We start from the raw sequence: 13,008 nt of genomic DNA, 5'->3' as shown, positions 1-13,008 counted from the left end.
AAAGCACATAAATATAGACTTGGGTTGAAGCACTAAATTATGGCTTTGCTTTTGTGAATAGGAATGAATATATTCTCCATCACTTGTAATAGGAGAACTAGTATTTATTATTCTAATCAGGATTAGAAAACAGAGAAAAGAGATCCATTTGCAAAAGAACCTAGATGGTGATACAGGCTCTGGCTTTTGGCACGATGATAAGGTAGTAAGACAGTTATATCATAGAATCAGAGAATGGTTTAGGTTGGAAGGGATCTTAAAGATCATGTAGTTTCAATTATGAGCAATTCTGCATTTGGATGACTTTTGATAGGTAGTGGTAGGGTAAGGCTCGGATTTCTCACTCCTAAGTGAGGTATGCAAGTTAGGACCCTGGTTGCCATTGACTAGCTCTGTAAATAGTAGATACAGATGCAATTGCAGATCCCTTCAATACTTTGCCAAGCTCAGAGGGAAAGTGGTCCCACTGTCTTTCACTATGGATGATATAAAGATCATAATGACGTTAGGTCTCCAATTTAGATTTTTCAGTGAAATGGAATGGGTTCAGACCTAAGTGCTCACAGCCTTCAAATATGAGAAGAATAAACAAAAAGATGTGAGATTGTTTAATTTAATCATTGATGAACAGAATTCTGATGATCATTTTTAAGCTCAGGAATTTCCATGAAAAATGTACTTTATGTATTTGGTGGTGCGGCAACTCTTACATTTCCTTCCAAAGAAAGAAAAGATGAGCTTCAAAGCAAAATTGTATCAATTTAATTGAACAGTTTAGGAATATACTTAGACCTGCCAACCATTATTTCATTCCAGTATTAGCTATCTACAGTTAGCATTTATGGAGACAAAAGGGGAGACAGAGTCCACTATTGATTCTAATTCATACCTTTGGGGCGGAGATTCCCTCACATATAGACATGTATACATCTACACATATACATGGAACTTTTTTGAAATTTAGCAGTCCCGCATTTTTCTTTCATATAAGGAATATCTTTTCTACTGTTTCCATTATTAGTAGATTGGTAGGATATTAAAGTGAGCATTTAAAATGCACCTTAATTAAACTGCAGGAATTATGCCTTGCTTAATGTAATGAAGAAAGAGAATTTAAAATGAAGTAGCATCATTGTGTTCATTTGTAAATAACATATTGCAGCCAACTGTTTCTTAATTGCCCAGACTGTTGATAAATAATCCAGTCCTGCTGCTCTCCACAGACAATTTGCTTTGGATCAGACTAGGCAATTCAAATAACACTAATTACAGTGAAACCCTTTTATAGTGAATTCCTGTTTGCCATGGGGGAGAAAATCACTATATCAGGGGAAAGCACTTTTGCCTTTGATTTGTGTCTAAAACATGAGAAACACATAAAAGCTGCATGTTGTGCTAAATAAAGGACATACTCTTGCATTCAAAGTACTTATATTTTACTTTTTATGATACAATTGTGAATTATGTTCATTTTGCATTTGTAATTAGAGGGCGGAACAGATGTGAAAGCTTAGTTTAAAGTGATGTATCCATTAAAATAACCTATGCTGCCAAGTGATTGCTTAGTATAATAGGGGATTCGTTCACTATGAGAGGAATTCTACTTTATTGGAAGGAAACCAGGACTTCAGGAAATGTTTTCTATATCAGGGGATTCACTGTAACATGGTATCATTGTATTTATGATTTTATGATGTTAAAATGAATATTAAATGAAACAAAATTCCCAAGGATTACTCGGGAGGCAGCTAAGTACATAACATTTAGTACAGATGGTTGGAAGGCACAATTTTGCTCCATCACTGCATCCGTATCCTTGAATGATTTCGACTGAAGACAGCATTTCTTTGAATTTTTCATTAAACCAGACGTCTTGAAATATGAATTCCTTTTATGTTTCTGTGAGTTTTGGCTAAAAGAACCCCAGTGAATAAATCATACAATACTACGTGTCACCAGCACTTGTGAATATTTCTGCTTTGTTATTCTACTCTCAGTAGAGCACCATTGATTATCAAACTCAGCGGAGAGCATTTTATGATCATATATCTCCATTAGCTCCTAGTTTGACTACCATAGATTTTTCTGGTTAAGCCTGCATTATGTATTAGGAAGCCTATCTCTTCAATACAAAGTTTGATTTTATTCTCTCTAAGACTAGAACTCTTATTATGTATTATGTATAAAGATTCTTATCTTTTATATGTAAAAATAGGAGCACTGTCTTTGAGTAACTGAAATATATGCCATCTTTTTTTTTTCCTTGATTCACAGACAGCATATTTTATTATGAAGATGAATTTCTACAATGAAATGGCTGTCAGGGTAAATATTTCTTCACTTGTTAAACAAATGAAAAGTCAATTGTGCTCCGAATTTGCTTTTAATAAAATGAGCAAACCAGAATAATATACACTTGATTGATATGCTGATGGCAACAGCGGGAAATAGTACATGGTTAAAAATTAAAGTTACACACAGTAGTCTGTGTTGTATTTGAAAACTGTAGCTGAATTTAAGGCATCTGCATGCATCTTGCCCCACTTAAACGTTCATTGTACCATATACCGTACTGATAAAACCCCCAAACATTCTATCTGCGAGTATTCTTACAATGTAGACATATATTTATAATTCTGACAAATACAGAGCTTTTGTGTTCATTGATGTGGCTGTGCTTTTTCTTTTGTTAGTGCATGATATTTGATGTACCGAATCTCAAAAGAGTTACTCAGAGAGCACAGGACAATTCATTGCCTAAACGTAGAGGTGGAACTGCGCTGATCTCATTGATGATGAGTGAATTTTGCTAGATGAAGAAAAGTATAAACAGTCGTTGCACTTTAATAAATATACAGCAAATGAAGTTTATTATGGGGAAAACTGCAAAATATATTTAACTGGAAATATGCATTTTTCTCCTGAACTTTGAAACTGCAGTTAAACCAACACGTAAAACAAACATGGGAAGGACATGAGATAAAACTTGGTATGAAATCCTTTTATCTTACCTAGTTCTTCTATTTTGTGGACTAAATGTGACTTTACTTCAGAGGCCTATATCTTTTTAGGCAAGGCATCTTACCTTTTGAATTCTACCAAATGTGGAATGTAGTGGGAATGGCGAGTAACACAAGGAAACTCCTGTAGAGGGGAGGATTCTCAGAATAGATTTTAATTTTGTGGCCTTTCTGGTTCCAGGATAACTCAGACTCAAGAGATGTGTGTTCCCATCAGTTTTTTGACTTAGTGCTGATTCTCTCAAAGGTACAAAATAGAATGTTACATTTGAGAGAGTTGGGGTTGTTCAGCCTGGAGAAGGGAAGGCTCCGGGGAGACCTTATAGCGGCCTTCCAGTACCTGAAGGGTACCTGCGAGAAAACTGAGAAGGGGCTATTTGCAAGGGTATGTAGCGATAGGATGAGGGGCAATGTTTTTAAACTAGAGCAGGGTGGGTTTAGATTAGACATTAGGAAGAAGTTCTTTACAATGAGGGTGGTGAGGCACTGGAACAGGTTGCCCAGAGAGGTGGTGGAGGCCCCATCCCTGGAGACATTCAAGGCCAGGCTTGATGAGGTTCTGACCAATCTGGTCTAGTTAAAGATGTCCCTGCTTACTGCAGGGGGCTTGGACTAGCTGACCTTTAAAGGTCGCTTCCAACCCAATACATTCTATGATTCTATGAATTGGTGCATGTTAGAGAGCTGAAGGTGTTTAATAGCAATCCAATTTCTCAGAAATGCACTTTTTTTTGGTTTAAGTGTATTCCTTAGTTAGTTAGTTTGAAAGTGTGCCACAGTTTCATGCAACTGAAATCAGTGAGAAAATACAAGGCGCAAGCCAGCTCTTAAAAGTTGGCTGTGTACTTTTAGAAGGCATTTGAAGACCAAATTTCAGACGTAATTATGTATTCTAGTCAAATGGAGTTTTGCATTTGGTCTTTCATTTTTAAAAGAAATTGAATGTGTTCCCATTCATTTGTAATGGAAATATAATGTTGAATCATTAGGTGATATAAATCTTCAAAGTACCATTTTTTCAGTCATGTTTTTTTCTTTAATGGAAATTTAAATCAGTAGAAAACAATAGAACAGATCTTTATTTAGTTGCAAATGTCAGAATCTGATTCTCCTCTGTCTAAATCTTGTGCAGCTGTATCTGCATAGCAGATTTAGAATGCTACCATTCTGAAACATTGAATGAGAGTTTTTTGCTGTCATCTGTTTTTTGAAGAGCTAACTAAGGTCCAGGACAATAGAGAACAAGGCCTGTTGAGTTTCTGCACAGAAGATATGTGGCCAGACTTTAGGTTTCCTAAGCCGACAGTGCCTCATATTCACACATTGTGAGCTTGATTCATGATTAATATACTTCAGTGTTCTGAAAATATAACACTAACTGTGTACGTTTTTCTACTTAATCACTTAGTTTTGCCTCATCATGTTATTAAAATATTTAATTCAGTTTATAGTCACTGATTAGAAAGGCATATTTGGTTCTGGCAATTTAAGTATCATTGAGGACATGCACATGCTCATAGTTTTGAAATCGGTCTACATCTCTGTCTTCCTGGGTTGCATTTATTTGTAAGCAGAACTATCAGTTTCACCTTTTTAAATTAAATCAGAGAACTTGTTTTAATCAATTTCAGTTTTGAATACTAGGTCAGAATATGATGCTCTCCCTTAAAAAATTTAAGGTTGCTATAAATTTTCATCAACAAAAGTAATCCTATGGAAAAAAATATTTCCATGAGCAGATGGCTTTTGATACATCAAGGTTTTGCCATTTGTTTTAGTGCTTAAAATAAACATTATTTATAAGACCACTTACATTTTGATGTTACTTAATGAGGAATATGCATCATTGATTTGACTAGCTTAAGAGGTCATTTAGAACTTGCCCGTTAACAAGCTGTAATCTGCTGAGCACACAATGACTTTGTTTAAAATTATCTGTTCAGTGCTGATCAATGACAATAATTGTTTTGTACCAATCACTGTTGAAACTTGCTAATTACTTTGAAGGGCATACACACTTGTCTCTTTTTTTCCAAGAATTTTTTAAACATTCACCTTGGAATTAAAAAGAAATATAGTCGTAATGTGTTATACTTCTGTGTAAAAGCAAGCTTTTGGAACTTTCACACTGAAAATAAGAACATCATCAGAAGCTTTGTGTAAAATGTTCTTTTCCAAAAAGATTAGTGTTCAGTTTTGTGACATACAGAAATCTAGCATAAAATATTTTAAGACATAATGTGGTTTTTCTTACTTATGTTCTATTCAGTTGAAATCAGTGAGGTCATTCTGAACAGAATGTGGTGTAAATAAAGGTAGAATGCGGCATTTAATTGGTACACCGAGCCCATTGGAGATAATTATAGCTTTATACAATTTGAGTCTTTTGTCTTTCAGTTTGAGTTTTGATCCTTTAACACAGAAATTTCCAGTTCTGCATTTATAACTGTGAGGTGAAGACTGTCAGAAAGAGTTTCAAAGGGACCATAATCCTGCATTAATGAGCACACAGCTATACGGGAGCCAAGTTGCTCTTGTTGAGAAATTTTGAAGCCAAACAGAAAAACAAAGCTAAGATCCTTATTCACATGCAAAGGATTTTGCTTAATCCCAGATCTCTGAAGGCATACTCATTCTTTGCTCTTTCTGTATCCCTTTTTAACCCAATAAGCTTGTGTATGAGAAAGTGGAGTTCCAAACAGTATGAAATTCACTATCATCTAGTGCAAAGAAGCATTTCTGGTGCTTAACATGTCTTGTTCCCATGTTCAGCTGGTCACATAACTATTATTTGTTCATATAATAACAATGTCTAAAGGTCGAAACCCTTTTTATTTAAAAAAAACCCAAACAAACACCACCACGCTGATAAAGGAAAATACCAACTGTTTAATTAGTTCTGAGACTTTAAGAAGAGAGGAAAATACATGGTGATGCACAAGAGGGAAATAGGAGAGTGTACTAAATCTAAAAATAATGAGTATCATCTTATTCCTAATAGCTTTAGTGCATCATTTTATTTTCTTGGTGACACACCACTCAAAGACTTTCTGAAAGCTTTCCTGTGATACTTATTCTCTTGTTAAATCTCACATGAAGAGATAATCACAACTGTACCACAAGGTGCCATCAGTTGAGAATGAATGCTAATTTTTACTTTAAAGTAGCAGACGCTTCTTTTCATTGACACACCTCAATATAAGCAGTGGTTTAAAGCTTGAGATTATTTTTTTAATGTTGGCATTTAATAGTAAATTCATATCACCATTTAACTACAATATGTTACATCCTACCCTCATTTTCTTCATTGAAACATATTGGTGCTTCTACTTGATATCACTTTTAAGAAAACCATATTATTTGGGAAATACAACAGATATTTGATATGCATACAAACTTTTGATTTGAAATATACTAAGCAAATTTTTATTTCCTCTAGATTCAGAAAAGATGGCGAGGCTATTATGTTCGGAAATATATCCATAATTATTACGCACTGAAGAAATACCTGGAAGCCATTTCTGTGAATAATGAGATTGTCAGGTAAAGATAACAACTCCACGTGGTAAAGCATTCATTTCCTCTTCTTTCATTTGTAAAAAGTTTACAGCACTATTTAAACTATTTCTTTGAGTGTAGGTTCCTCTCCATTATCAAATATATATATATCAGTCACCATTCTCTTTATCCTAAGCCTGTGCATGTTGTGCCACTTTCTGTTCTCATTTACACTATTATGAATCCATAATAATTTTTTTTTAATTAATTAGACATACTCTGGGTTCATACCATTTTCATAAAAACGAATTTGTCTCTTCACCTATGCTCAGAACTCATAGATTATTATGCCCTAAATGTGGTTTGAAAATTGATTATTGACAATAAATGAAAGTGCAGATTTGGCTCCAAGTTACATGCATGAATCATACTATGACTATTAATTGTGAAAGATACTGGGGTGGACATAGTGAAGCAGACTCTTTTCATAGTTTCAGAAGAGATTAATTCGCCGCTTAGATTTCTGACTAGAACTGTTGTTGGTATGTGTTCCTACTCTATTTCTCCTATCCATCCCTTGTCTTTCCCTGTACTTAAGTTGAAAGTTCTCTAAACTAGAGGTAATTATTTCCCTCTAGCACATTTGATGTCTTGATCCATGACTATTTCTTCAGATATCAGTGGAAACAAACAGACAAAATACTGGATGGTTGTGATCATTACTTTCTTGTTGTAAGTGAAAGGATGTTGGACAAAATTCGTCCAGTTTTTGCTCTTCAGAAAGCCTGAGAAAAATCTTTGCTTTCTGAAGCATAAAAATACAAGGGAGCCTAGTGAAAAAGTATTTATGGAAGTCTCCTCTAGATCACATGGCAAAAACAATTCATCTAGAAGGCTATTAGAGAAAATGGCATATGCAGGTTATATATGAAAAAGAAAAGAATTATCCAACTTTTTTGGATGCTGCTTATTAATCTATATTATTTTTCCACAACTATAGCTGATGCTACATCCTCTTTGTCATAGAATTATAACATGTGTATTACATTGTTACATATAATGAAGAATACTGATGACCCCCTACCTCTAATCTCTCATTAGTATTCATTTAAGAGTATTCTATGCAGAAAGTTAGAGCATAACTCAGCAAAACCAGACTTAAAAAACCTGCCATGTCTTCAGCTGTACCTTTGTGTTCTGAAATCCTTGAAATATGTTCTCTTTTTGAAAAGGTAAAACCCTAGGAAGACTGGACCAGATCCTGGAAAGTAAATGAAGCCATAATTTTCTGGTCTAAAATGATTATAACTGGATGAACTGCAGTGGGACAACCTGCTGCTTTGTTCATAATAGTTTTATCACTCCTCTCCATTTCCTGCCTAAACCTGGAACAAGGCTCATAAAGTGTCAGTTAGATTGACCTTTGATGCGTGTGAACAAAACAAGTTAGCAAGTGTTATTCTCTCTGTACTGAATGCAGATTGATAGGAGATTTGTATTTTTTTTCCCCGCACCCACAATAGATCTCTGCTGGGCACATCTAACTTTGGAGGACTACAAAAATATTTGTCTTTCAGTACTTTGACAGGTTCATCTAATTCCCTAGTATTTGTTCCAGGTCATTAAAAACCGTAAGGCCTGTGCATTGGTTAGGTATTTTAATCAAGAAATACTACTGTGCTGTTTTTCTTTAACAGGTAAACTGAACAATATAACTTCAGGTACGTAAAAATCTGTCAAAGTTGATCTGTGTGATCTCTTACCTGGCAACTGATATATTTGAGTTCTCTCTTCCAGAGTTCACAGAAATATATGTCTTTCAGGTTAAAAAATACATCTTTCAAATTAAAAACGAGTTAAAAATGAATTTTTGAGCAAATTTGCTCAAATGCATCATATTGTTTCAGTTTTAAAAATGCATCAGTTCTCAAGTGCAATCAAGATTCACGGCAGTATCTCTTCACTGGGGTACATTTGAAAACTAATATGTACATTATCTTCAACATTCTTCTTATGAAATCTAACAGATGTTTAGTGAAGATCAGGCGTAAGCCCTCAGCCAAACAGATTTTTCCTGTCATTGGTCTAAGTTGCTGCCAACTACTTTGGCCCCAAGGTATTCCACTGTGTTTCTTATGAGGAACAGTGAACAAGACAGAGGAGAGATTCCCTGCATATTTTCATCAGCCATCACATCTAATGTGGAAGAGTATAACCTCATTGTTCATAAACATTTTTGTGTATATGAAATTACTGCAACTGTTCATTGCAAAAAACACCAGGAACTGTCTGAAATTAAAGGAGTGCTTTTACGAAATGGCTGGGTGTTATTCCAGCATCAGCATTATGGAAATTCACATGTCGGTGGACAGAACCACTAATACGCTTGTGCACTCAGATTAGGCTGGCTTTGAGTGTTTCATATCTCTAGAACACCCCAAAACAACCCAACATGATACATAAGTAATGCATTTTTTTCTTATTTGTCTTATAGCTTTATTCTTTAGAATATATGCATTAGTGCAGTGTAAGGGCTAGTAAAAAAACAAGTTTCTCCTGAAAAAGCATAGAACCAGAGTAAAACAGAGACAAATTTTAAGAACTCTAGATTGGTGTAACTCCCCAACCCACCCTGAAAAAAAAAACCAAAACCACACAACAAAATGCACACTAGAAGTTTATAATTTTAAAAGTTTGTTTAAACTGTATTCTTTCGCGAATTATGATGTAATTCCAAACTGAACTACAATATATGGTTCTCAGTCTTATCTTCTCGAATAATGCTGACAGAATTTTTATTTATCAACAACTACCTGAAATCACATTGCAAGTCCTTCTGAGATTTGTTTTTACCTCTTGGTCCAGAACCAGGGGCTGTGCCTAATTTTCTTCTCTTTCATTAAGGAGGATCCTGTATCAAATTATCACTAGTTTCTAAGAGAAACTTCAGAGGAAGTTGCCATGAAACTTTGGACATTCTGTTAGTTTCTTATAAGAGTATCTTATAAGAGTTATTGAACAAAGTTTATTTCCTTCTCTCTCCTCCTTCACCCTCTTTTTTTTTTTTAAATAAAAGACACTTCCCTTGCTAAGGAGTTTTCTCAACCAGTAGCCACATCTTTACCATTCAGCTTTAATACAAGCCGTCCTTATTTAATAGCTGCCCTCATTTAGTAGCCAGACCTTTATCATTTGTCTTTACTGTGAAAACCCCAGGAGAAAGTAAACTTAATAGAAGCTGCCCCAGTTTAAAGCCATAGAGGGATGTAATTAAGTTTAACAGAAATTGATTTAACAGAAATTGACCTAAAATATAATTAAATAATAATAGTCATATTATGTGTGAGTTTGTGCTCACTTAACAGACTGCTTATCCTAACTTAAGGCACTGTTTTTGTATGAACTGAAGATAACTGTCAGCTTTGGGTCCCAGTCTGAAGAGTGGGTGGGTTTTCCTCCAGTGTTCCCATTACTTCCCATTGCTACAGAACCAATTGTGTGATGGCTGATGATGTCCTCAGTAGAGTCGCTAGTAGTTGAGTTGAGAAGTGATTTGAAGAATCGCTGGACAGTTGGCAAAAGAATGAATTTGAACCCTGAACTCTGTCTACATAAGGTCATACTCAGATTTTTCTTGACATTTGTACAGTTTAGCTTCAGTGTAATGACGAAATTAGTTCATTGGTCCCGAATTCTGTTTTTCCTAAAAGATTTCGTAAGTTCTAAACCAACCAGGTAGGAAACATGTTCTTAAATATTTATTTTCCAAAATTTTACTATTTAGATTTTAGTAGTAAGTCTTCATCTATTTATTTATTTAAATACTAATGCATACTGTATTCTGTCTGAATATGGATTAGTTGGGTTGCATATATAAATGCATGCATTAAAATCAATTCCATTACTTCTCGGTGAAGCTAGTGTATTTAATTTTAAGAGAAGATACCTTGTTTCCAAACATTCTTAAAGCTGCATTTAACATCTCTAAGAGCTGGCAAAATGGTTACAAGGTGAAATATGCCAAAAGCAATTAGCATAGGCTATAACTCCGTATGATGCATTAGAATTTTGTTTTATGTGAAACAGTTTCCAATCTATGATAAGCAAATGGACATCACTTCACATAAATTAGCGTGCTGGTGCCATTATATCAGAAGAATTTATGGATGATGTCAGTTGCCCAATTGAGTGATTAACTTGCAGTTTTTGACTAAGGTTATCTACACACTGGCCTTTAAACTACAGCAAAGCAACTTTGCTATATGTCAGGTGTGCAACTAGAGATAAGGTTTTGGGATGTAGTGCTCCATTTACTGATGAATGGCACCATTTGAATTTTTCCCTAGGCCCAGAACTCAGTAAGACAGTCGTATCAGAAAACTAACAAAGCACTGGCAAAGTACTGGCATTGAGGCTCTTGCGTGATCAAGGAAGGTAGTTTAGCTTTCTTGGCGATTGAATAAACCGTGTCTTAAAGGTAGCAAACTAAGACCTGAGTCTAGCTTTAGCAAGCATCATAGTGTGCGTAAACACTTTTATGATTATAAATTGTGAACTTCACACATTTAGAGGATTGACACCAAATTCTTTCCATTGTTGTTTGCCTTAGTAGTGAAAAAGCCTTGAGAGTAGCCCTGAAGAGTGTGACTTTCATCCAAGTTTGACTAGCTCTTCTATCAGCAGATTTAGTATCACAGTCATCGTAAAGCTTTTCGGTGTTCAAGAAATGCCAGGGAAACAGAAAATGCAAAGTGATAAAAATCATTTCCTTGGCAATATGTATATTCACAAATCCTTTATGCAGTCTGATTTTTTATAATCTTAATGAAGAGCAAGATACAGTAGTGTTACATGTTGCTGGTGATATAATCCACTGTTTAGCTTTTCTGCAAATATGCCTGAGCATGTAGTACTGAAAAGAGTAAGAGTATCTAGCTTATTCTTGATTACTATAGCATTACTGAGGTCTGTTTACTTTTAACATGACAAGTACTTTGCTTCTTAAAACTTTTGAGGTATTGCTGTTTTCCATGAAGTGGGCTTGAAATAAATAATCTGTTGTCATAGTAATATGAGCAGAACTTACTCAGCTTCCATCTGTCTGTTCCTTTCTGATAAAGATAAGTCCAGGTGCTGGCCATTTTCTCAAGTGTCAAAGTATTTTGAAGAATGTATATATTGTCTTATAATTCAATTAAAATGTTCCTCCTCATTGACTGCAGAAGCAATTGATTCTGTAGTCTATTTTCAATTAGTGTCAAAGCCTTTCAGACAGCTCCTTGGAATTCTTGCCACAATAAAAAACTCATTTTTGTAATGTTGTCTTTCACTTGATATTTAATTAACTAATTTATCTTCAAGCCGTCTTCTTTTCCTTGTCTTCAAAGATATCTAGAGGAAAGACATTATGCTTTTTAACTTATTTACCTGTACTTAGAATTTTCTGCATGTAAATTTACCCGGTCAGCTTTCTTTGGGAGCCATAGAAATAGAGACAAGTGCCAAATATGCTTTCTTGTATTTAAATATTAATTTTGAGTGCTATGGCACATAATTTGAGACATCTAAGTCTTTTCCAGAGGATGTTAGGTATAACTGCTAGATCTTGTAGGAAATTTAGGATGGTAATCCATTGAGGATCCCAGCTACTTCCATAGAGCTTCCATAGCTACAAACCTGATGCTAGGATGAATAAGAGGAAAAAATGAGTTACTTGATTCTTCTCTGTGATTTGACCCAGTTTCCATTGAACAATATTAAGATGGTGATATTAACTTAAGTGGGAGTTAGACCAGAGAAAAGCTTTAAAATTATACGTTTTAAAGAGACTCACATCTGGTTAAAACATTCTTTACAGCCATGTATTTTGTGATGGTTGTTCCTTCTGAAACATGTTGTCCATAAATCCAGCTTTCTTCACAGATTATGAGCATAAAAACCTTCTTTGAGAAGTCAGTCCATTTTTAGGTCTTCTCTTTGCCTACCTTTATACATATTAACACAGTTTAATTTACATATATACTTTCATACAGCATATCTGCTTATATACCTACAGGCTTTTAATGACACATTTTGCAAAACAGGACAATTTAGAGAGACTTCTTGTCTTTCTAGTTTGAGTGTGAAATTGAAATGAACTGGCTAAAGCTATAAAGCAGGCAATACCATGTTTTAACTCCATAGGAAAGCACTTTCTGAATGCAGTGAGGTTAAGGTAGGAACCCTTGTGATTACACAGTAAGCTGAATTTCCATTGCAGATTCAGCTAGACATACCTCATGTGCCTTATTCTATTCATGTCTCTCTTGAGCAAGTAGTAAAAGCAGTCTTACCATGTTTTTAGCTAGGTCTGTGTAATATAGATCAAGTTTTGCACATAAACATGAATAACATAAGTAACACGAGTAACTGGTTATATTGTAGTCTTCAAAAATATGAAGGCTGTATTTTCTCTTGTATTTTTGTATAGCGCTAAACACACCATTAGGAA

At 34.8% G+C, this 13,008-nt stretch overlaps 1 protein-coding gene across 4 annotated transcripts in view; it reads left to right on the top strand.

Annotated features, from left to right (window-relative positions):
• Positions 1 to 13,008, top strand: part of SPATA17 (spermatogenesis associated 17) — an 88,328-nt gene that overhangs the window by 9,498 nt on the left and 65,822 nt on the right. For 3 of the 4 annotated variants that reach the window (XM_074579320.1, XM_074579317.1, XM_074579318.1), the window contains 2 exons: positions 2,275 to 2,325; positions 6,460 to 6,563. In XM_074579320.1, coding sequence (XP_074435421.1) covers positions 2,275 to 2,325; positions 6,460 to 6,563 — 155 coding nt within the window. The remainder of the gene's footprint in view (positions 1 to 2,274; positions 2,326 to 6,459; positions 6,564 to 13,008) is intronic. The other variant, XM_074579319.1, reaches the window with a different exon arrangement.

The sequence above is a fragment of the Larus michahellis genome, chromosome 3 (genome assembly GCF_964199755.1).
Source record: "Larus michahellis chromosome 3, bLarMic1.1, whole genome shotgun sequence".
Classification (NCBI taxonomy): domain Eukaryota; kingdom Metazoa; phylum Chordata; class Aves; order Charadriiformes; family Laridae; genus Larus; species Larus michahellis.
This window is presented reverse-complemented; position numbering and strand designations above follow the sequence as displayed.